The following is a 25,788-nucleotide window of genomic DNA, read 5'->3' as shown; positions in this document are numbered from 1 at the left end:
TAAATCTAGAAGTTAGTTCTTTTTTTAACCAACTGTAATCTGTTTTCTTAGCACATGGTCTGTCCAGTCAGTTTTCCTGCATGGTGGCTCTGACCAGACTACTACCCTTTTTAGCAATTTGATCACTACCCTTATTAAAATATGTACCAGTCATTTACTTTGTAAGTACTATTCTGCAAAGCATGGTGCTTGGTATTAAAAATACAGAAAGATAAAGCAAGCCCCAAGAATTGAGTGTATAATCACTTGCAAAATGTACTGTATACCCACTCCACAAAATAACTCAGTAGAGCAGATTTCAGAGATGTAACCTCTTGGTATAAGATTTGTTTTTTGTTTTGTTTTTGCTTCTGCTTCTGCCTCTGCTGTCTAGGCCAGTCTGAATTTGTTTGCATATTTATCACATGAATTCTAGCATACTGTTTTCATTCTTTTAATTTTCTTCTTTGTTATTCCTCAGTAGAGTGAACTTCTATTTTTCTAAAATCCCAAAGTCTGGAATATTTAAGCAATCCAAATTGTTCCTACTTTTGTGAGAGACGTATGTTATGTACACAAGTTGATAATAGGGATATATCTAAAATAACCTCTAGGCTGTAGCATGGTGTTATTGTTAAGTTACTTACTGCTATAACCCTATACCTTTTATGTATGTGGTATTTTAAGTTGACAGTATTCTGCTTTAGAGAACAGCAAACTTTTTCTTAAAGGGACCTGATAAGAAACATTTCCAGCTTGTAGGCATTATGGTCTGTTACGGCTACTCATCTCTGCTGTTTAGAGGGAAAGCAGCCATAGGCCATTCATAAACCATTCAGTGTATACATAAAGGGATTCTTATGCTTTTTAGTAAGAAAACACTAAGTAGGTGAAAATATTTGTTGTCTAGCACAGTAGGGGAAGTAACTTATAAATAAGGTTTATATTTAAGTTTTTAGACTAATACAGTTTTAATTAACGATAATGAATGTTAAGTAAATTGAAATGTTCTCTTAAATTTGTCTCCCAGCTCTTCAGAAAATAGCTTGATATAGTGATAGTTCCTGATGTCCAGTTGCTTCATACATTTTGTGTGTGACGTGCCATCCCTAGCATTGAGATAATTCAGTTGGCCTTGTTCATTTTAGTCTTCTTCCTGGTTTTAATTCCTCATTTATTTTTGTTCCTGGAGTATTTTCATAGAAGTGTGACAAAATACAACTTAGGTTTATCAGGCTGTAAGCTCTAGTGATGTGTTTAGATTTCTACCCCAAAAGATCTTTTTGCCTGAACTTCCTGAAGATGGCTGTTTTGTTCATTCCTAGGTGTTACCGAGGCAGGTGTTGACCCACCTCGCAGTGCATGGTGAAATGCGTGGCTGTTTATCAGTTCAGAAATGGCAGCAGGCTCTCTTGACGCCGGTGCACACTAGCGGTGCTGGCATTTTCTCTCTGACTTTCCATTTTACCAGAGAGTAGTTGCTTTGGAGTCTTACAGAGCTCTAGGAAATGTTGAGCTATTTATTCCGGGACGTGACTGGCCTCAACAGAGGAGGGCTGCCTGGTATCAGACGGCAGACCATGCAGCAGCGATTAACTGAGATTCCAGTGCTAGGCTTGGTCGATGGCATGCTCTCCCCTACTGAGCTTTAGTTTGCACACAGAACCCTGCTAGCTCCTCCAAGGGCATCATTGGCTTTCTAGTGGCAAAACCGTGTACTTCTTTCAATCCTCATGAAATAAATTTCCTTCATTTTTGGGGTTTGTTTTTGAAAGAAATCTGTTCACCGTGTCCTATTCTGGACTTCTGCCACAGGCCCGTTAGTAATCAAAGATGATTGAATTAAGATTGAAATGCAAGGGGGCAACTGGGTGGCTCAGTCAGATGAGCGTCCGACTTTGGCTCAGGTCACGATCTCACGGTTCATGGGTTCGAGCCCTGCATCACGCTCTGTGTTGACAGCTGAGAGCCTGGAGCCTGCTTCAGCTTCTGTGTCTCCCTCTCTCTCTCTCTGCCCCTCCCCTGTTCATGCTCTGTCTCTCAAAAATAAATGGACATTGAAAAAAAGTTAAAAGACGTTGAAATGCAAGGAACTTTCCTCTATAGAGTTGAGGCAGAATTATTATGGTGACAAGTTTTTTAATTCATTAAAAATTTTTTTAAACATTTATTTTTGAGAGATAGAGTGGGAGAGGGGCAGAGAGAGAGGGGGGACAGAGGACCCAAAGCAGGCTCTGAGCTGAGAACAGACAGCCCGATGTGGGACTCAAACTCACAAACTGCAAGATCATGACCAGAGCCAAAGTTGGGCATGTAACTGACTGAGCCACCCAGACACCCCTAAGTTTTAGAATTTATTGTTAATAAAATTTGTGTCTTCAAGTTCTAATACTATTAAATTGGTGTCACTTGTGTTACTGTTCTTATTTGGGGGCTATAGTTTGGTTACTGTCATCATAAATCCACTAATTTTTTAATCTATGAACAGTGAAGATTATTGATGGAAATTATATAACTGACTTTACCTTTGAGTGGTGACAGCTGTAATATTGCCACTAATTCTCTTACCTTTGAATTTGTTTCCTAAGAAATTGCAGCTTATTAAAAGATAGCTTATTATTTTTTCTGAAGAACATTTCATAACAATAACTTATGTATACTTACTCATTGCATGTTATACAGAAGTGTCCTGTGAACTCTAGATCTAGTCTAAGAATTGGAAACCCAGTGTTATCCAGTGTAGACTCACTGGATTGATTCAGTGGGTTTTCTCCGTAGATTCATTGGATTGATTCAGTGGTTTTCTCTTTCCTTACTGTTTTCCCCTCTCTTGTATTCCTGAGCTAGTGACTGATAAAATTTATCTTTCCTTATAGGGAAGAGTCTTATTTTGTTTGTTGTTTGTTTGCAGATTATTTTTTCCATTTAGTTAATTGAAATTTTAGCTTGAAAAAATGCTTCTTTTTCTTCTCGGTTGCTTCTGTAATGAACACTGTCCTGTTTTATTTCCAGGTTTGAATTCTGGGAAGATTTTGAAGAGGACCATGGGAAAGGAAGGGAAAACGGCTATCAGAGTCTCCATAAGGTGTTGGAACCCTTCCTTCTCCGTAGGGTCAAAAAGGATGTAGAAAAATCCCTTCCTGCCAAAGTGGAACAGATCCTCAGGGTGGAGATGTCTGCTCTGCAGAAGCAGTATTACAAGTAAGCTATGGGCCGGGTCAAGCCTCAGTGGGATTAACATCAGTACAGAGAAGCCATAAGATAGACAGTTGACAGACTGCTTTTTTCAGTGATGCCTCAACACAGATTTAAGAAGCAGTATACTCATGGTTAGAAAGAGGAAGTTTTATTCTTGCTTTTTTCTTTGGGTGAGAATTTGCACAGCACTTTTCATTATGTGGGTAGTCCGAAGTATATGTTAAATTTTAATGCTAATCCCCTTCCAATAAACAGGTATATTTCGCTCAGTCATGTATTTCTTCTCTGCTACTCAATTCAGTCAGTTACTAAGATTCTACAAAGTGGCAGGCATTGTGCTAAATACTGGGAGTATGAAGATGGGTGGAACATGTTCCTGCCAGAAGTGTTGCTCAGTAGGGAAGACAGAGTAGAGACAAGTGGCTAAAACAGGTTTGTTTACTAACTGAGGCAGATGCAGGGGGATGTGCAGGTTTAGAAGGAAAAATGCTCCCCTCTGTGCTGATGGGGGAAGATGCTCTCCTTTCTGGCACCCCAAGTGGCCTGGCCAGGTTATGGACTTGGTTTAGGTTGTGATGAGTTTAAGGCAAAATGCTGGATTTTGGACAGGGGGTGTGGTATATAATATGCTCGTCATGGGCTTTAGTTTTGATTATTTCAAGTTAAATCTGGAGTAATTATAACTACATACCGTGAAAATTATAGTCTAAGGTTAAAAGTTTGGTAATCTCTCTAATAATATGCCTTGCTTTTTTTTTTTTTTTAATTTTTTTTTTTTTTTTCAACGTTTATTTATTTTTGGGACAGAGAGAGACAGAGCATGAACGGGGGAGGGGCAGAGAGAGAGGGAGACACAGAATGGGAAACAGGCTCCAGGCTCTGAGCCATCAGCCCAGAGCCCGACGCGGGGCTCGAACTCACGGACCGCGAGATCGTGACCTGGCTGAAGTCGGACGCTTAACCGACTGCGCCACCCAGGCGCCCCGTTTTTTTTTTTTTTAATTAAGAACTTAAATTATTTATTTTTTTAATTTATTTAAAAAAATTTTTAATGTTTATTTATTTTTGAGACAGAGAGCGCGCGCATGAGCAGGGGAGGGGCAGAGAGGGGAGACACAGAATCTGAAGCAGTCTCCAGGCTCTGAGCTGTCAGCACAGAGCCCAACGTGGGGCTTGAACCCATGAAACGTGAGATCATAACCTGAGCCAAAGTCGGATGCTTAACCGACTGAGCCACCCAGGTGCCCCAAAAATATTTTTATTTTTGACAGAGAGAGGTGTGTGTGTGTGTGTGGTGGGGGCGGGTAACAGAACCTGAAGCAGGCTCCAGGCTCTGAGCTATTAGCACAGAGCCTGACGTGGAGCTCAAAGTCATAGACCATGAGATCATGTCCTGAGCCAAAGTTGGACACTTAACTGACCGAGGCACCCAGTCCCTGCTTGTTTTTAATGAAACCAAAAAACCCACAGGATTTTAGTGGTCAAAAATTACTATCTGACCCTTTTGCTTAATACTACCTTGACTTTTAAAAATCTTTTTATTCTGGGAAATCTCTGCTATGTACAGAAATAGAATAGGAGGTAGTCATGTACCCAGAGTCAACCCAGTTTCAGTTACCCACTCATAGCCAGCCTCAGTTCACCTGTATCTTCATTTGCACCCCCATTTCCACCCCTAGATTGTTTGAAACATGGTTCAGGTACTTATCAAATGTTTCTATAGGTACCTAAAAGATAAGGACTAAAGTGAGACAAAACAACAACAACAAAACCAAACTTACAGATACAGAGAACAGAACAGTGGTTGCCGGGGGAGGGGGTGAGATGGGGGGTGAGAGGAATGGGTGAAGGGGGGGAGTCAAAACATATAAACTTCTGGTTATAAAATAAGTAAGTCATGAGGATGGAACATGCAGCATGGCAGTTATGATTAATAATACCATATTGTATATTTGAAACTTGTTAAGAGAATAGATCCTAAAAGTCCCCACCACCAAGGAAAAAGGTTTTTGTAACTGTGTAGGGTGATAGATGTTAGACTTACCGTGGTGATCGTGTTGCAGTATATACAAGTATCAAATCATGTTGTACACCTGAAGCTAATGCAGTGTTACATGTCAATCATACCTCAATAAAAACATAACTTCAATACTATTATACTTAAAATATCAATAATTCCTTATTTTTATAATACTTAGTATTTACATTTCCCTGGTTGTCATATACATAATGTACACAGGCACATACACACATGCACACAGATGGCTTGTTTGCATTGGGATCTAAGTAAGCTCCATACATTGTGACTGGTTGGCATGTCTCTTTAGTTTATTTGAACCAGTTTACCCCGTCCTTGTAAATTTTTTGAGAAGAAACTGAGTCTGTGTTTTCTAGATATTTTTCACAGCCTGGATTTTTCTGATTCTAGCTCCGTGGCATCATTTAATATTTTTATTTGATCCCTTCTCATTTCCAGATAAGTGTAGATGTTTGATTAGACTCAGATTCAATATGAGTATTTCATAGAATGCAAAGGTACATTCTTTCATAGGAGATTGTCTTCTTGTGATATTAGCAAGTATTTGGTAAGCATTGCCTAGATCCATTACTTCATTAGGGATTACAAAGTGGTGCTATTCAAATTTTAGTACTCCTTTGTTTATTAGCTGGAACACTTCTACAAAAAGAAACTTCCCTGTTTCAACTGAGGAACAGTTCATATAGGAAAAACAGAATAAGTAAATGTATATTCTTTTTGATTTTTGACATTTAAAAAACACTAATTTTTTAAAAAGTGTTTTTTATTTTATTTAGAGCACGAGTGGGGAAGGGTCAAGGGGGGGGGAGAGAGAGAGAGAGAGAGGGAGAGAGAGACCCCCAAGTAGGCACCATGCTCAGTGCAGAGCTGGACACCAGGCTTGATCCCATGATCCTGGGGATTTCAAGCTGAAATCAAGAGTTGGATGCTCAACCGACTGAGCCACCCAGGTACCCCAACAAAATATAATTTTTTAAATTGAAATATGTTTGGGGTGCCTGGGTGGCTCATTTGGTTAAATGTCCGAACTCTGCTCAGGTCGTGATCTTGTGGTTTGTGAGTTCAAGCCCCATGTCAGGCTCTGCTGACAGCTCAGAGCCTAGAACCTGCTTCAGAGTCTGTGTCCCCCTCTCTCTCTGTCCCCCCTCTGCTCGCTCTCTGACTCTCTCTCTCAAAAATAAACATTAAAAAATAAGTAAATTGAAACATGTTTGACACATAAAGTACAAATATAAGGTGTATAACATGTTACTTTGGTATAGTTATATACTATAATATATTGTCATTGTAGTGTAGTTAGCACCGGTATCACATTACCTAATGATCCTTTCTTTTTAGTGGTTGGATTCGTTAAGTTCTAGTCTCGTAGTAGAGTGGCTGAATATATGATATTGTTGTCTGTATTCACTGTGCCATGCATTAGATCTCTAGGGATCATTTACTACTCATTGCAGTTTGTACTTTTAAACAACATCTGTCCCATCCCCACATTTCCAGGTAACCACTATTTTACTTTGTGTTTTTATGAGTTTGGCCTTTTTAGATTCCACATATAAGTGATACTATATAGTAGTTGTCTTTCTCTGTCTGACTTAGCACAGTGTGCTCGAGGTCCATTCATGTTGGATATTTGACATTTTTTTTTTTTTTAATTTTTTTTTCAACTTTTTTATTTATTTTTGGGACAGAGAGAGACAGAGCATGAACGGGGGAGGGGCAGAGAGAGAGGGAGACACAGAATCGGAAACAGGCTCCAGGCTCCGAGCCATCAGCCCAGAGCCTGACGCGGGGCTCGAACTCACGGACCGCGAGATCGTGACCTGGCTGAAGTCGGACGCTTAACCGACTGCGCCACCCAGGCGCCCCTGATATTTGACATTTTTAAAAGAACCAATAGGTTATCTACATGTCTTCAGAGGTTTTGACCAGTGAGATTTGTTTTGGTATGATTATGAACTCCTCAATAAGCAAATTTGTGCTTCATTCTGTGACAGGTATTGTTTTACACTCATGGTTAGAATGGCTCCATTTTTAGCTGGGAGGAGCTTATTCAAGTTGGTTCTGAGGCCTTTTGACATAATCCTAGCAGTAGTTGATAGCTTTTTGCTTTCTGAAATAATAAAATGTTCATGTTCATCTTGTACGTTTCCTGCCCCAGAACTAGAGTCAGCCATATATCCAGCATGCTCTGCATACTATTTTGTTGGAAAATGGAATTTGGAGACCACAGATTGGCTACTAGAGCTGTTATTTGCAGCTACATTGGACATCACTCACAGGCTTTTTCTGTGGACAGAATTAGAAAATTTGTTTTTAAACAGAAGAAAAATATATCATGATTTTTTTTTTCACTTAAACAGGACAACATAAGAGATTTTATTTGACCTTAATAGTCTTAATACCCCTACCAAAAATTTGACTTCTCAACTGCACCAACCTAATTCATACTACACACACAGCTTTACAATAATTATAATGCAAGGATTATTGTCAGCATTGTGAATAACAAAAACAGGTTAAGGGTTTTTTTTGTTTGTATTTTGTTTGTGTTCCACTGGAGGGGCACTTGGGTGGCTCAGTTGGTTGAGTGTCCCACTTTGGCTCAGGTCATGATCTCATGGTTTGTGAGTTCAGGTCCCACATCAGGCTCTGTGCTGACAGCTCAGAGCCTGGAGCCTGCTTCAGATTCTGTGTCTCCCTCTCTCTCTGCCCCTCCCCCACCCGTGCACGCTCGCTCTCTCTGTCTCTCAAAAATAAATAAAATTTAAAGGTATATTCTATTAGAAATGGATAAGAGTCTTAAAAGCACTTGAGATCCTTTGTCTTGTGGATATGCTCCTAACTAGATACAATATTTGATTTCATTTTAGTTTTACTTTTTAAAGATGACTTTGCTTAATTTTTCTTCATAACTATTTATAATATTTGGTTCCAAGGGCACAACTACAAAAGCTGTCATGTTCAAATATGTCTAGCTTCTATTCTTGTCCCCTTCATTCTAGGCCTTTCTTCCCTTAGGTAATACCAAGTAAAATTCTTAATGTTTTTCTTTCCTTTATTTTCTAATTTTTAAAATACAACCAAATACATTTTAACCATTTTGCTGTCTCCCTCCTCCTATATAAACAGCATACTGTATACATTTTTCTGTACCTTTTTTCACTCAATGATGTGTGCTGAAGAACACTCCATAGTAGTTTATAAAGATACTCTCTTCTTTTTGCAACTGCATAATATTCCATTGTCGATTTGTAGCATAGTTTATTCAACCAGCCCTCGTGGAGGACATTTGGATTGTTTCAAATACTTGACTCTTTTTTTCTTTTTTAATCTATTATTTTTGAGAGGGAGGGCAAGTGGGGGAAGGGGCAAAGGGAGAGGGAGGCAGAGAATATTAAGCAGGCTCCACGCTCAGTGCGAAGCCCCATATGGGGCTTGATCTCACAACCGTGAGGTCATGACTTGAGCTGAAATTAGCAGTCTGATGCCCAACTAACTGAGCCACCCAGACAACCCTCAAATACTTTACTCTTACAAACTGTACTACAGTGAAAATCCTTGAACACTCTACTTTGAGATAGATTTCTAAAAGTAGGATTGTTAAAAGTGTGAAGAGGTTTCATTACTCAAAAAAAGCACTTTTAATGTTTTATAGTGTATAGTTAAAGCTTATATATGGATATACATAAATACCTATGTATTTCTCCTTTTCTCTTTTAAAATTTAGATATAAAATATAGTTACCATGAGCATTTTGTCATATAAAATGTCCTTCTACAACAGTTTGTAAATGGGTACATAGCTTTTGTCTCTTGGTAATCTTTATTTAACTACTCTCCTACTACTAGGCAACTTATTTCCATTTTTATGTTGTGATAAAGAGTGCTTCGGTGACAGTCCTTGTTTCACATGTGTGTGTATATGTACATATATTTCACTGTTATTTCTTTTTAATATTCCTGTGTTCAGTCAGGTTGAAATGCCCAGTAGAACATGTTTACCCAGTGGTTAACACTCTGAACCAGACTCAAGCTGTGAGCGGTCTTGGTTGGGCAGCAGGAGATGGAAAGTGAAATATCCCTCCATGGTTTTTAACAGATCCTAGGCCTTTTTGGTCTTTATCTTTCCAGTAACTTTGCTCTCTCTTATAATCTGATGCCTCCGATTCTCTCTTTGAATTGAAGGTCATTATTTTAATTTGCAGATGGATTCTGACCAGGAATTACAAGGCTCTTGCCAAGGGAACACGAGGCAGCACGTCTGGTTTCCTGAACATTGTGATGGAATTGAAAAAATGCTGCAACCATTGCTACCTGATCAAACCCCCAGAAGACAGCGAGCGAGAGAACGGGCAGGAGGTTCTTCTGGTGCGTGGCCACCTTGTTTGTAATGAAGTCCTCAAGCACTTCAGTGTCTATAGATGCTTTTTATCAAAGTCTTTTCTTTCCTCCTTTGATGACTCTTCATGGAGCATCAAAAGAAGCTTTAAAAACAGATGAGGAAAGTTAAATAGGAGAAGTATGGAAAGTATAATGTCGCAGATAAACCAGGTGAAGAGCATTTCAGGAATTACTTGTCAGCCAGACTATATGGGGTTTCAGCCTAAAGATGGGTTTAAAATTTATTTTGAGAGAGACAGAGAGCGAAACTTGTGCGAGAGGGGCAGGGCAGAGAGACAGAGAGGCAGAGAGGCAGAGAGGATGGAAAGCCGGCTCCACACTGTCAGTGCGGAGCCCAGCTCGGAGCTCAATCCCACGAACAGTGAGATCATGTCCTGAGCCGAAATCAAGAGTTGGACACTAAACTGATTGAGCCACCCAGGTGCCCCTAAAGATGATTTTAAAAATAGGAACTCTTCAGGGCACCTGGGTGGCTCAGTTGGTTAAGTATCTGACTTCGGCTCAGGTAATGAGCTAATGGTTCATGGGTTCGTGTCCCACATCGGGCTCTGTGCTGACAGCTCAGAGCCTGGAGCCTGCTTCAGATTCTGTGTCTCCCTCTCTGTTTGCCCTTCCCTTGCTTGTTCTCTGTCTCTGTGTCTCAAAAATAAATAAACGTTAACAAAAATTAAAAATAAAGGAACTCTTTGTGATTAAGGGCAAATTGAAGTATGGGTTGGTGTGTGATGATTGGAATGTCTTGTTAATCTCCAGTCCCTGATCAGGAGCAGTGGGAAGCTGATTCTATTAGATAAACTGTTGACAAGACTTCGAGAAAGGGGGAATAGAGTCCTTATCTTCTCCCAGATGGTCCGAATGTTGGACATCCTGGCTGAGTACCTGACTATCAAGCACTATCCTTTCCAGGTAAGGACGCTCAAGAATTGGAGTCCCTGCCTGCCTCTCTCCGGCTTATGTACTTTGCTTGTTAAATTATCCTAAAGTTAGGAAACAAGTTTCCTAGCTGGAAACAAATTGAAATTAAGGTTCCAGGAGGGTCTTTATGTTTATTTCCATACCTTTAAGCTACCCTGTAATGAAAATGGTCATGTGAGGTCATTCTGTTTTGGGGGCGGGCCGGGGGGGGGCAGTAAAGAGGTGAGTAATAGAGGAAAAGCAGGCAAGAGAAATGTGTCAGATGGTTTCTTGTGGCCCCATGTCTGGGGTAATAGTAGAGAGGAAGGAGTGTGGACCTAATTACAGAAGTCCAGTTCCTAGGAAGAAAGAGAGAGGTGATAGTTCTGTGTGTTCATCCCAGAGGAAGCTGACCCTGGCTGTGAGGCTGGGACTCAGAGGATCAGCGCACGTGAAAAGTTTGCTGGGCCCTGAAGCAGGTGGCCCCTCTCTTCTCTGTGGGATTGTTACCGTGGAGTTTTGTTTTCACTCAGTTATCTCCTACAATGTAAGGAGAAAAACCAGATAAGAGGGAGAGGAGTTTCCTCAGCACAGTATTTTTTTGGGTATTAGACTGTGTGAAACTTCTCTCCGATACATTTATGGACGTGTGTGCTGTTTATCTTGACTTTTGGCATAACCTTTAAGTGCTTTGATGTTTAAGATTGTCTGGGAAATATTCTTTCTTTGACTTTGAGTGGATGGACTCTCCAACCAACCTATGTAATTAGACTGGTATTGAAGAAACTTGGAGTTAGTGATTGTTTCTTAAGAAGGCCAAGCTTTAAACTCACTAACAGATTGTCTTTCAAAATGCCCTGAAAGGTATTGTCATATCCATAATATCTTGTGTGGTCTTTCAGCAGCTGTCTTAGAATGTGGGTTAATACTGTGGTTATTATTTAAGAAATCAGCACGCTGCATAAAGACAGTTATCTCTCAGTGTGTCTGACGAGCTTTCAGGTCAAGCTCATCATTTGATATCAAGTAGAACAAAAATTCATTTCTATTCTCTGAAGGGAATGTTAGACTGCAGTCCACTTGGGTCTGGCATGGCTGCTGTTTTCTATTAATGGGAATTATAAAGGAGAGCATTTACGTTCTCTGATTTCAAATATAGGCTCTGAACCTGCCATTTAAACATATATTTGGGCTAAGGCTTTGAACAGAGTCGGTAAGTAAGAAAGGAGAAAGAGGGTTGCCAGGTGTGATCTGACGTGTGTTTCTGTGGCTCTGGGTCTGGTCAGCAGAACTCTGAGCTGGGGAGATGTAGGTCCTTCCATGGACTATGTCCCTGGCCACTCGCCCATCACTGGCCAGCTGACATCATCTCTTGGGTCAGTTTTGCCTTCTGTGAAATGAGATATTTTGTTCATCTCAAGTGGTGATTGTGAGGGGAAGACATGTGAATATGATTTTAAAGAGTAAGAAATGCTTTATGTGTACAGATGACAGGTGACAGTTCTCAAGTATTTTTTTGACATACGGTTTTCTATGGTGACATTAGGATCTAGAACTGACACATACTCTAATAAAAGAACTAGTTAATGCCAGAGGCTCTCTTGAATATGCGTTTTGGCTGCTTAAACATTTTGCTCTGATTTCAGAGTGTAATTTTTGGAAAAGCTGGGATATATGATCAACTTAATTTTAACACTTTTAATGTTATGGCAAAATGTTTCCAGACAAATTTTTTTGGTTTGTGTAGCCCTTAATAACTGTGCACCTTGTAGTCGCATTAGCTAAGAAGGACCATTTTCTGTATGAGCTAGTTATTAGGTGACCAGTGGTACAGTGTCCTGATCTCTTTAGTACCTATAGATGTAGGAGCAAACACAGCTTCTGAGCACAGCTTGAGTATTGCCATCTTTCTCCTTATAGGCCCCAGCAGCCATTCTGATCCTTGGATCAACCTAGATAGCCCTTTGAATCCAGAAGTTTCTGACCTTGAGTCTGTAACTGGAGAGCTTGGGCAAGTAGGATGTGCTGCTTAAGCACAGTCCCCTGACAGCATGTTGCCAGTGCATTCCGGTTATTTTTACTAAGTGGGTGTTGTTGGAATGATAAAGGTTGCAAGTCTGGTGTTTTGTTCAGAGTGTAGCTGATCTTCCTACCTTATGATTTTCTTGTGGTTTATTTTTACAGCGTCTGGATGGTTCCATCAAGGGAGAAATCCGAAAACAGGCCCTGGACCACTTCAATGCAGATGGGTCTGAGGTATACCATGCATGGCTTTGTTATCTGGGCAGCTTGGGCTCTGTGTCCAGGGGAAAGCCTTTCTGGCTTAATATATTTCATTTCAGAAACAGTTTGCTGTAAATTTCTCCTGCTTTGAGAATGGAATGAGAAATCACTAATATAAAGGATGCCTCTTAATTTTGTTTATTATTTCAGAAAAGCATATGCATGCTTGTTTATCTCCCCTGGTCCGGATTACTGACAGAGTAGTTCTAATATCAACTGAGTGTTCTCTAGTCACTTCCAGATAGCAAAATTTTGGGCCTGGGAGAGCAGCAAGGCAAGGGTTGGGGACGGCTGGCCTGTAGGATTAATTTTACATGTGTGTTACATCAGAAGGTTCTGATATGTACTTTTTTGGTGACTGAGGCTTGAAAAACACATTTGCCAGGTCTCATATTTGTTGGATTGCTGGTACGAGATGGCTTAAATTGTGTTGTCCACCTTAGATTTGCATTCTTAAGTATTTTGGTTTTAAGGCACATATAGAAGGGGTGCTTAGGAAAAGTTAGAAACCATAGTAATATTGTGGTTTGTGCATATCAGACTGTTAGATGTGGGATTTGAGAGAAGCTGGGGAGAAGAGGCTTAGTGGAGAAAACACTGTAGCCCCGTGTGCGGGTAAAGGCATCAGCAGAGACAGCCAGAAGTAGAACTAGAGTTTCAGAGAGAACATGAGCGCTTCTGAAGCCTGGGCCACTACTTTGTGTAGGTAGAATGGACTGAACATTCTGCTTTCTTTTGATTTTTTTTCAAGTCAGGTTTCTTAAATTGAAGTGTCATGCATATAAAAAAGTACCCACATTTTGGGGTGCCTCGATTGTTAAGCGTCTGACTTGAGCTCGGGTCACGATCTCATGGTTCTTGAGTTCGAACCTGCATTGGGCTCCGTGCTATCAGTGCACTCTCGCTCTCTCAAAAATAAAAGTACGCACATTTTAAGTATAGAGTTTGATGAATGTTTACAAAGTGAAAACACCCATATAACTATCACCAAGAACAAAAAATGAAACATAACGTTTAAAGTTATAAAGAGTTCTCTTACGTCTTTTTTTTTTTTCCATTTAAATTTTAGTTAACAATGTTCTGCTTTCTAAAGGGCTAAATGCTAAATTCTTAGTGTTTATGTCTGTTTCTCCAAAATGGTATGTCTTCTGCCTCTAGAACTGCACATCATAGTCCTAGTTAGACAAAAAGTATTTTGGCTTCTTTAGCCTAAAATGTTAGTGGATTAAATGCAGTAATCCACACACAGCAATCACTAGGCTCCTTGCCTGACACATAACTAGTACTCAGTAAATGCTAGCTATTTTTATTATTTAGTATTTATTGAAATTGGTTTTGTGTTCCCTACTCTTAGTTTAAAAAATAATATGAGGGGTGCCTGTGTGGCTCAGTTGGTTAAGCATCTGACTCTTGATTTCGGCTCAGGTCGTGATCTCATTGTTCATGAGATGGACACGGGCTGTGTGCTTACAGCGCGGTGCCTGCTTGGGATTCTCTCTCCCTGTCTCTCTGCCCCTCCCCTGCTTGCACATTCTCAAAATAAATAAATAAACATTAAAAATATTTTGAATGTTTCATATTAACCTTTTCTCTCAGAGAAAAGCTAAAGTTGCTGCTTTTTTTTTTTTTTTTTTTAATCTCAATTCTTCACCCCATGGCTGTATATAAGATACAGGTTTTCTACCATTTTTTGTTTTTTTGTTTTTGCACATCTGAGCCTTTTTTATTAAGAAAAATTAAATACTTTAACATTGGGGGGAAATATGTGATGCACATTTAGAAATTTAGGAGATGGTGAAGAGCACGAACAAGAAAAATTGTACAAAACCCCCATTCCTGAGACAACTGGCTGCTCACATCATTGGGGTGTGTTTCCATTCATAATGGATGTAACTGTTTATTTGTCTGTATGTTTACCTAATTGGATCCTTTTGCATGTAGTTGTCACTTCTCATTTAAAATTCTGTGAGCATTTTCCCATGTCATTAAAGATTAAAAACATTAATTTCTAGTATTTTCTCATGCTCATGCCTTTATTTAACCTAATGATTAAACCTGATCACATACTTTGTTGTCTTTGGATGTGTAGTCAAGAGCGTACGAGCATTTAAAAAAGGTTTTTGGTATACTTTGCTACATTTCCCAAAACTGTTTATATTCATACTCCTTGTGCATGAGTGTTTCCATTTTTATGTCACCCTTAGCAGCATTGAATTTCGTTGAGTTTCTCTCTTCAGTGTGATAGTAGACACAAATAACATCTTATAATTCATATTATCTTTGATAGAGAAAATTGTTTCTATGATCAGTTCAGACCCCGTGTTTTATTTGGTGTAGGTATCTCATTCTGAAGTGTCCACTGTTTACCTGTAGGCTTCTGTAAATTAGAGTGTGGCGTGTCGCTTGGTATTTGTACCAAGCATCATGAAGTGTGTGCCTCAGCACAGCTGTTGATCAGTCTTTACTGGAATTGTTTAAAGTTCTTCTGAGACCGCTATCTCTATTTTTAAAATTTTTATGGCCAAATGCTGGTGAGGGTGACTTAATTAGACTGTGGAGAGCTTTTCGTTGTGTCTTTGCATATTAAATACATTCATTTATCAAAATGCAACTCAGAACTACCAATTTTTGAGTGTCACTTGTGTGCCAAAAAGGTGTCAGCCTTTGACATACATGATCAAATGTCCTAAAAATAGAAATCTGTTTGGCTTTCTTTTCTTCTGACTCACATAATTTATTCTCTGCCTCCTGCCCCATATTTTCTGAGCGCTCAGGTGCAGGCAGGTATACGTGGCTGCTTATTCTCTATTATTGGTGTGAAAACGAGTATGTCAGAGCCTGGGTCTTTTCCTGCACGTGACTCTTCAGCCACACATTTTTTTGTGCTCCGCACATTTTTTTTCAGCTCCGTTTTTTTGGTGCGTGTGCCGTGCTGATCAGGGATCCTGTGCTTCTTGCTGGTCCCAGTGCATGTGATCTGTTGGTGCAGTGTCGCTGTGTTCCTCACCCACTTAACCGACTACCTTATGAGGCATAGTTCACCTTTACCCAGAAAATGAGTGTCTAGGCAACTTGCTGGAATGATCCCCTTGATAATGAAGTTTCTCTGGATTTTGTTAACTGCTTGTAACACTAGTTTTAGCCGGGAGAAAACACTAATTCTTTGGTTCTGGTTGCCTTATTAGAATCGACTTTACTCCTTAGTGTACTGCACTGACTCTTTCAGCTTAATGAAACGAAAATTCACTCTACCATCAAGTCCCTGACATTCTTGTAGCCTCCATAAAGTTTGTCCATCATATCTCACTTTTCTTCACACCTGCAGGGGTTTCCAGGTGTAAGGGCTTATTGGACTGTGAAACTGTTTCTGAGAAGGCCACTGCATAAAGTAGTATATTGCATTGTGTACAGGACTTCTGTTTCCTGCTCTCGACAAGGGCTGGTGGCCTGGGAATCAATCTGGCTTCGGCAGACACGGTCGTCATCTTTGACTCTGACTGGAACCCCCAGAACGACTTGCAGGCACAAGCCCGAGCCCACAGAATTGGTCAGAAGAAGCAGGTCAGTGGAGAGAGACATCTGGATGTGGTTTGGGGGAGGCGGAAAAGTGGGGGGGGGGGTGTTATTTAGCCCTTCCAGGATGTTTGTAAAATGCTTTTTTCCTGGTTTGCTTTCATTTCCTTAAGTGTAGATGCCTGCTTGTTAATTAGTACAGAGAAGGCGTCTAAGGTGTTTTGGGGCTAAGATGAACTTCTTAGGGAACTGTTCTCTTTTGGTGTTTGAAAAGTACATCACCAATGACTTTCAGGTTTACCCCAGGAAAGAGATTTGATGAATAGATTTAGAACTGAAATTTTTCTCTATTTTAATGTGGGTAAGTTGTTAAATAATCTAACATTGTTTAAAATGGCCTATTTTTATTATACATGACAGTGTTCGCTCTGAGCTATGTTGTAAAAATACATGCTTGCTTTTTTTTGTTTTTTGTTTTTTGCTTTGAGATTCCATGTGAATCTCAATATCTGCTCTAGTATCGGGTAATACCTAAGTTTCATATTCGGCCAGAGGTTCAGTTTTGGTGAAACTTTTCATCAGTGAAACTGATTATTCTTAGCAAGATTTTTATCATTAGAATAGGCTATAATAATAGTTCTTTAGAGGCAGTCTTATTTAAGATTGTAACTGGTTACGGTAAAAATATTGCATCTACTCAAGCCACCTGTTTGGATGGATGCCTTATAGTCATTTCTGGTAGGAGAGTAAGTCTTTTTTTATTTCTCTTCTTGGTTTTAGACAGAGGTAACTTGTGTGTGTGTGTGTGTGTGTGTGTGTGTGTGTGTGTGTGTGTGGGATCTGGTATAAACATAACCTTTTCTCTTTGTGTAGGTAAATATTTACCGGTTGGTTACAAAGGGGACTGTGGAGGAGGAGATCATTGAACGGGCCAAAAAGAAGATGGTATTGGACCATCTGGTGATTCAGCGCATGGATACCACTGGCCGGACAGTTCTAGAAAACAACTCAGGAAGGTCCAAGTAAGTGCCAGAAAGACAGAGGAGGTGGTCAGAGCCAAACTGATTTTACATCAACAGTTCATAGAATTCATCCTTCTAATAGGATTCTCTACAACTGGTGTTATTCATTAATTACCTAGAAAAGGCCAATCCAAGACCACAAGATGTCATTTTCATTTTTTTAATTTCTTTTTTTGCCTCTCAGCCCTCTGCTCATGTGCTCTCCCTTTCTTGCCCCTCTGCTTGCCTTTTGGTTTTGTCTCCACATATGACATTTGACGCAGCAGCAGTGGCAGCCACATGCCCCTCCATCATACTTTCATCTCAGCGCGAAGTCGCCTTAAACATTTCAGTAGTGAGAATCTGCCAGATGGGGTTGGCCGCTGTTTACTATTGGTGAAAAATGTTTGTGTGGAGATTGTTACTTTTCCTACTAAAAACAAAGGTCTAGAAGGAAGATAGTCAAGTTTCAGTTGGTTTTATTTAGGAGCACAATTATTTCTCTGATTGAGTTTACGTTTTGACCAAATTGCTGAGTGTCTTCTGAGGCCTCCCTGCAGCCTCTGTCACAAGTAGAAGTCAAATGAGCCCTTCCCTAAAAAGAATATTTTCAGATCATTTTCCATTTAAGAGGAACCTAAATGGAAAAAGCTTGGTTCTTTTATTTTGGACCAAAGATGAGAGGTTGAAAATTCTTGGTAAACGGTAACTTTCTGAGTCAAAGGACAAAGAGAAAAAAGAATTCTCTTCTTTCATGTTGCTAATTATGTTTCTTAACCCTGTAATGGATGAGCCGTCGGGAAAATAGTTCATTTCTTAGTCTGCTGCTAGGTTAGCTTTACCAACACAGACTTATCCTGGGGATTAAAAAAAATGAAATCTTTGAGAGATCATTTTTCTTGGGGCAGAATTTACCAGTAATTTGACTCCTTTTTGAAGGGTAGCTATTTTATAGTAGAATTCCATAGAGGTTATTTGACATTCCTGAGAGATTACAACTACATTTTACTTCTACAGCTCAAATCCTTTTAATAAAGAAGAGCTGACAGCTATTTTGAAATTTGGAGCAGAGGATCTCTTCAAAGAACTTGAAGGGGAGGAGTCAGAGCCTCAGGTAATTAACAATGAGGAAAAAACGTTTTTGACAAGCATCCGTGGGAGTCTAAATTTTTCTGGAAGCAGATTTTGAGTCTGTTAGAGGTGTTTATAAAGAATAGTAATTACTTGAAGGGTATAGTTTCTTTTTCATTTTTAATAGAGCTCAAAGCTCTTACTAAATAGAATAGGAAAGAATGAGAAAAGCATTTGAGGATTCTGTCTTTGCTCCTTTTCATTCCAGTTTTATTTCCTGTAATTTCCTAAGTTCACCTTGTCATTTGTATAAATAATAGTTTGAGACATTAGAGGTAAAGGAATAAGCTTGAGTACTGTAAAGGTAAATGAAGTATCAGAAAGGAGATTTGGTTTATTTGCACCAAACATCTGCAGTTCATGCTGATAACTGTTGACCATTTACCATATTGTATTGTTGGTGTCCCTTTAGGAAATGGACATAGATGAAATTTTACGCTTGGCTGAAACTAGAGAGAATGAAGTGTCAACAAGTGCGACAGATGAGCTTCTGTCACAGTTTAAGGTATGAAAATTATTGTGGGAGGAAATTCTCAGCATTGATTTATTAACTACTACTAATTATCTGTGAGTACTTCCTGTGTGCAAGGTGCTCTATGTTTAATTTACCTCAGTTGACTCTTACCTTTCTTCTCCCGAGTTCCAGGTGTGTGTATAGATAGTTATCGTGAGTGTAGACTATAGATAGCCTCTGTGTGGAGGTAGTCGCTTACGTGGTGTGTCCTGCCCAGTCAGAGTCAGTGGATAGAGAAAAGTTGGTGAAGGGGCTCAGAATATGTGTCAGTGAGATATGTGGAGAAGCAGATAGTGTGGAGCTCTGGAAAGTGTGGAAGGGGTTGTGGAGAGACATTAATAGAATCAGATGACAAAAGAGGTCAAAGGTATGAAACAGAAGGTGACAGAAAGCTCTTGATGACTTGGTGGTTTTTTTTTTTTTTTTCTTAAGAGCAATATAGAGTGGTGTCTGATACAACAAAATTAAATGAGGTCAGATCTAAGTGCAGAAGCTGGGCATCAGATGAATCGGAAGGAGGTGGCAGCATTGAGTATAGACTTAATTTAAAAGCTTAAAGAGTGTAGTGAAGGTGATTTATGAGGATAGAAGAGTCAAGGAAGGCAAGGGTTTTGAAAGATGTTATGTCTTTAGGTTGAGGAAAGAGCTTGAGAATAGGGAGATATTGGAGGTTCTAAGGAAAGAAGGAAAATTTGATAACACATTGCCTTAGAAGAGAGTAGAAGGGATATAATCAAAAACATGGTGGTGGAGTTGGCCTTCAAAAGAAAAGGGAAGGTACGCTTCAGGGTCTAGGAGGGGAGAGAAGATGTGGGATTCCTTCCTTGGTGACTCTAATTACCAGTAAGTAAATAAAGTAGAAATGATTTGAGACAGCCATAGGTGGGGCCAAGAGTTACGGGAGGAACTGAAGGGAAGAGTGAGCTGAATTTAGAAGATAGGACTTCAAGTTGGAGCCAGTCAGCAGGGTCATATGACTTCCTCCAGTGGTACTTGAGGCCAGAGGGATTGGTTCATTTGGTGGTCCCAAGGTGGGAGATTGGCTTGCGATACTGAGATTGTCCACGTGGCAAAAGTTTCCCGAATTCAAGTGAGAACAAGGATTGGCTACGGGCTGCTTCCATACAGGTTAGAGAAGCAGGGGACATCTGAAGGTTCCAGTGATGGTTAAATGCAGTACAACCTTTAGGATTGTGAGAGAGATGGGTGAAGTGTTGGGAAGGGAGCACTAGTATGTGACGAGGTCCAAGTTTGGCCACAGGTAGAAGTTGTCTCAGAGGAAGAACACAGAAGGAATTGAATAAACCAAAGGATCAGAGTAAGTGTGTTTGAGGCTCAAGGTGAATTATTACTGTTTGTACTGGACTCCCACTTCTATGAATACTACTCTCTTTTAAAAAGTAATCTTCATGATGATGATTTGGTCAAAATATTATGTGATTATTTAGGTATAACAATTTCTGCATATTAACAGGTTAATCAGAAGTGGTCAGCATATTACTGGTGACCCTTGCCTTTCTAAAGCCTTTTTGGCTGTTATATTTCAGTACCTGATCAAGTGATTTGATTAACAGTAAGAGTCTGTCTACCCTAGAGGGGCTTTTTTATTACTGGAGTGTTTCAACTGGATTGACTTTGTTTTTCCCACAAATCCTTTTTTATCCTAATTTAATATGTTGGAAAAGATAGTAAGCTTTTTTTGAGATAACTTAAGATTACTATTTTCTTAAGTAATAGTAATTACTTAAGATTACTATTTTCTTAAGTAATTGATATTTGGATACTTCAAGCCCTTTTACAAACCTAGGATGAAATAGATATTATTTTCTTCGTTTTATAGATAAGGCATCTTAGGCACAGAGGGGCTAAGTAGATTTGCTAAGGTGACACATATTAGAGTTATGATTACATCCTAGGCAGGGGGTCTGGCCTGTAGCGTGTGGCCTTTAACCACTTCGTGCTTTAACCACTTCACTTCCCGTCTGCATGAACCACTGACATATATATTTATATCATTTATGTTATTTTTATCTAGCTGTTTTAAAAGTCAGATCTAAAGTAATTACAGACAGTACTTAATTTAAGAGATTGGGCAAATGATTTTATAAAACAAAAATGTTAAATTTTCAGTCTAAGAAATTGTACCTCTTGTTTTTGCCTTGGAATTATAAAAATCTTATCCTGAAGACCACAGTATCTTGTGGTGGAAGTTAGAATTAATTGTGGCCAAAAGTCATAAACTTCTGGCTTCACTGTCAGTTCTAAGTGACTTTGAGGAATGGAACCTCCAAAAGCTCTTTTGTACTTAATTATAGCCTTAAAGACTAGATGGGAGGGTGTAAAAAGGATGTGAAGCCTGTGTCTGGGGCTTGCCCACCACTGCTCAGAGGCTGACCAGAGCTGTAGGATGTGTCTGTGTGTAGCCACAGTCTGAGTCTTTGAAATGTGTACACTTAGATGATTTTTGTTCTGGTGTACATATATACATATACATAATACGTATACATACGCGTATACGTATGTGTACATATGTACAAATCGATGCCAGATAATAAATATTTGATATGTCACAAATGGAATATTCTTCCAGGTTTGTTTGAATTTTTTGTGTTTTGTATTCTCGTTTTCATTTCTGAGAGTAACGTGCACTTTTGAGTGTATGAAATCATTGCATACCTTTAGTTTCTATACTTCGGATAAAAATGAGTAAGGCAGCTGGTTGGGTATTGATTGCTTTTGCTTTGAGTTATGCATTATTTCCAATGAGCACTACTTAGTAGCAATTTATAATTTAGAATGATAATTTCATAATGGATTGGTATTTAAGTAACTCTCTAAATTTTCCAGTTAGTATCATATTTGTGTATGATTTAACAACAAATCTTTGCATAAAACTTCTAAGACAATTTATATCTTTATATCTGTTTCCCTATTTCTCAGTAATATTTCTGATGAGGGTTTGGCAGGATGATTTAGGGAGAATAAGGGAGAGATTAGCAGATAATTGATTATCTGATTATATAATATCACAGGAGTTCTGATATTACAGTGTCTTATTTGGATTAAAAATGCTGGCTGAGTTGGAGGTTTAGCAGATGGTGTTTGGGAAATAGGGAAATGTCAGTCAGGCAATGAGTTGTCCATTTGTTTGAAGGTTGCCAACTTTGCAACAATGGAAGATGAAGAAGAGCTAGAAGAGCGGCCTCACAAGGACTGGGATGAGATCATTCCAGAGGAGCAAAGAAAAAAAGTAGAGGAGGAAGAGCGTCAGAAGGAGCTAGAAGAAATTTATATGTTGCCTCGAATTCGGAGTTCCACTAAAAAGGTGATCAAGTGAGATCAAGATAGGAAAGTACTTCTTACTCTGCAAAGTACTAATTATTAAATTACTATGGAAGTACTGATTATTCAAGAAAGAGGCTTTACATTGTTGCCTTGACATGGGAGGAATATTTTAGAGTAAAATTCTCAGAGAAAGAGCACTCTGCATTGCTCATGAGTGCACCGGTTTGACATTTGATCTTTATAAATTGGTTCTTTGTGAGACGGATGGATGGGATTGGAGTTTGGCAGAAATGTGCATTTTCCTGTTGAGATTAGAACCAGTAATCCTAGCAGCTTGGTTCTATTTGACTGTGCCTTTGACTTTTAGAGCCAACCTCCTTTTGCCTTTAAGTGTTTGTTCATGGCACTTGGTATAAATACTTCGTAAGAGATTATATGACCGCAGAGAACAAACACGTACTTCACAGCTTATAAAGCACCATTACAAGCTCCATCTAATTTAATTGTTACAACAACATTGATATAGGTAGAACAAGTTTTATTACCAGTTTGTTGGACATAACAGATTTGGCCAAGGTCACAGCAAATGAATATTAGTAATAGTAGCTACCGTTGATTGAGCACTAATTGTGTGCCAGGCATAGTCATGTTATTGTGCCTATTGACTCATTTAAATCTTCATGAAAACCCAAGTAAGAGGTACTGTTCTCCCCATTTTACAAATGGAAAACGTAAGCACAAAGGGGGTAAAGTAACTTACCCAAGGAAGTAAACATGAACCTACAATTCAGATAGTTTTATTCCACTTCACTTGGCATTACGTTTCAGTATATCTCTGGAAATGTAAATATCCCAAGCAGGTCTACCTTCATGATGTGAAATCTGCCTCCTTATTTTCTTAAAGGAAAATGGACGTGTCCGATAGGATGAAAAGTTCCGGGTACTAAAGAATTAAGATGGGCTGGCTTTGGTCCTTTGGCCTCTTGTGCTTGGCACTAGCTACAATGTGACTTTGCCCTTTCAGGCTCAGACAAATGACAGTGACTCTGACACTGAGTCCAAGAGGCAAGCCCAGAGATCCTCTGCCTCTGAGAGTGAGACCGATGACTCCGATGATGACAAGAAGCCAAAGCGCAGGGGGCGCCCCCGAAGTGTGCGGAAGGACCTTGTCGAGGGATTTACTGATGCAGAGATCCGAAGGTTTGTGGAGGCTCTGCTGTCTCTCACTCGAGTGTGTTTGGAGGGTGTGCTGTGAGCCGTGGGCTGCTGGGATTCCTGGCATTTAAGACAGGGAGGGCAGAGGCTGACAACCTGCAAGGAAGGCAGGAGACGGAATCCTTCCCTGAGTCTCCAAAATGGTTCTTCCCTCTCCAGGGTTTTCCTCGCTTGAGCACTCTCTTGTTGGTTGCTCAGCTCTTTTTGTTTTCTTCTGTTCTCTGGTTACTCTGACCATTTTCACAAAGGAAGTTGCCAAGAGAAAAGACATAATTGGAGGTAAACTTGGGCTGAGCCTTTCTTTTTTTTTTCTTTATTTAAGAATAAGAATATAGGGACGCCTGGGTGGCTCAGTTGGTTAAGCCCCCGACTCTTGGTTTCAGTTCAGGTCATGATCTCATGGGTTGTAGGATTGAGCCCCTGTGTCGGGCTCTGTGCTGACAACACGGAGCCTGTTCGGGATTCTCTGTCTCTCACTCTCTGTCTCTCCTCAGTTTGAATTCTCTCTCTCAGAAAAAAAAAAAAAAAAAAAAAATTAGAATGCACACATGCCCAAGTGTCTGTGTATATAAAAGAAATAGTATGGGGCGCCTGGGTGGCGCAGTCGGTTAAGCGTCCGACTTCAGCCAGGTCACGATCTCGCGGTCCGTGAGTTCGAGCCCCGCGTCAGGCTCTGGGCTGATGGCTCAGAACCTGGAGCCTGTTTCCGATTCTGTGTCTCCCTCTCTCTCTGCCCCTCCCCCGTTCATGCTCTGTCTCTCTCTGTCCCAAAAATAAATAAACGTTGAAAAAAAAAAAATTAAAAAAAAAAAAAAAAAGAAATAGTATGAATGTAAAAAAATTAAAACAGTATGGATATGCTACTTTCATACCCTTGGTCTTCCCAGCTCACTTCCCATCAAGCTGATACCCATTTGGATGTGGTTTGGTTTATTAGTAGTATACCCAACATACCGGTTCTGCATCCTTTTCTCACTTGTAACTGATTTTAGATGTCTGTGTCCATACTTATTGCACATTTGTTGGTATGTAATTCGTACACATCTGCCCTCCAAAAATGCTTGTAAGCATTTTTTTTCCCACTTTGCATGATGTTTTTTATTTTAGGCTGAAGAAAATAGTATGAAGATACTTCATATCAATTAGTCCTTCCAAGTTAATATAAACTGTGAGGTCTTTATTTTCCCCTGAATTGTTATAACTATCCTTTCCTTCTTTTTTTATTATGGAACAGTGTAAATATATGCAAACATTGACAGAATAGAGTATATGTCCTCTCATACTTACGATGTTATCATCGTAACCATTTTGAATTTGTAGGTAGTCTTGCCTCCTACCCTCAGTATTATTTTAAAAAGAATGTGGGGGCGCCTGGGTGGCTCAGTCGGTTAAGCGTCCAACTTCGGCTCAGGTCATGATCTTGTGGTTCGTGAGTTTGAGCCCCACATGGGGCTGTCTGCTGTCAGCACAGAGCTTGCTTCAGATCCTCTGTCTCCCCCTCTTTCTGTCCCTCCCCTGCTCGTGCGCTCGCTCTCTCTTTCAAAAATAATAAATAAAATTTTTTAAAAAAGAACATATTCTGTGATAGTTGGACACAACGTTCTACAGATGTTTGTTATGCGTGTTTGTTTCCATGTTGTCTGAGTCTTCCATTTCCTTACTGATCTGCATGAATAGGCCCTTTTATCATAAGATGTTCTCTTTTTTTTTTTTTTTTTTTTTGGTCTCTCGTAATGATTTTTGTCCTAAAGTTCATTTTAACATATCTGATACTGGGGGCGACTGGGTGGCTCAGTTGGTTAAGCGTCTGACTCTGGTTTCGGCTCAGGTCATGATCTCCCAGTTTTGTGGGTTTGAGCACCGAGTCAGGCTCTGTGGTGGCCGAGTGGAGCTTGCTTAGGATTCTCTCCCTCTCCCGCACTCTTTGCCCCTCCCCAACTTGCACTGTCTCTCTGTCGAATAAATAAATAAAAAAAAAAAATCTGTACCAGTGTTGCCACTTCAGCTCCTTTTGGATATTGTATGCACACTATCTTTTTCTCTTTTTTACTTCAGTATGCTGTCTTTGAACCTAGGTTGTGTCTCTCACAGACAGTATGTAGTTCTATCATATTTTAAAAATCTATTCTTTCAAGTTTTTCATTTTGGAGTCTTTAATCATATTTGCATTTCATGTAATTACTGAGAAGTTAGAATTTATGTCTGCATTTTGCCATTTGTTTTCTTTATGTCTTATGTTTTGTTTGTTTTTTTTTATTCCTAGGGCTACAAACTTTTGTGTTATGTAGGTGCTTTTTAGTATATCATTTTAATTCCCTTGTTTCTTTGTGTTTCTCA

The 25,788-nt window shown here is 39.6% G+C and overlaps 1 protein-coding gene across 4 annotated transcripts in view; it reads left to right on the top strand.

Annotated features, from left to right (window-relative positions):
• CHD2 (chromodomain helicase DNA binding protein 2) overlaps window positions 1-25,788 on the top strand; it is a 124,220-nt gene that overhangs the window by 60,344 nt on the left and 38,088 nt on the right. For all 4 annotated transcript variants that reach the window (XM_047086609.1, XM_047086611.1, XM_047086610.1 and 1 more), the window contains 10 exons: window positions 2,992-3,180; window positions 9,420-9,582; window positions 10,369-10,521; window positions 12,694-12,765; window positions 16,204-16,353; window positions 17,179-17,327; window positions 18,324-18,420; window positions 18,850-18,942; window positions 22,106-22,276; window positions 23,261-23,436. In XM_047086609.1, the coding sequence (XP_046942565.1) occupies window positions 2,992-3,180; window positions 9,420-9,582; window positions 10,369-10,521; window positions 12,694-12,765; window positions 16,204-16,353; window positions 17,179-17,327; window positions 18,324-18,420; window positions 18,850-18,942; window positions 22,106-22,276; window positions 23,261-23,436 (1,413 nt within the window). The remainder of the gene's footprint in view (window positions 1-2,991; window positions 3,181-9,419; window positions 9,583-10,368; window positions 10,522-12,693; window positions 12,766-16,203; window positions 16,354-17,178; window positions 17,328-18,323; window positions 18,421-18,849; window positions 18,943-22,105; window positions 22,277-23,260; window positions 23,437-25,788) is intronic.

Source organism: Lynx rufus, unplaced genomic scaffold (genome assembly GCF_022079265.1).
Source record: "Lynx rufus isolate CCGP_SWC_20201006 ecotype Redwood Valley unplaced genomic scaffold, mLynRuf1.p SCAF_21, whole genome shotgun sequence".
Lineage (NCBI taxonomy): Eukaryota > Metazoa > Chordata > Mammalia > Carnivora > Felidae > Lynx > Lynx rufus.
The sequence above is the reverse complement of the archived record's forward strand: the minus strand, read 5'-3'. Positions and strand labels throughout refer to the sequence as shown.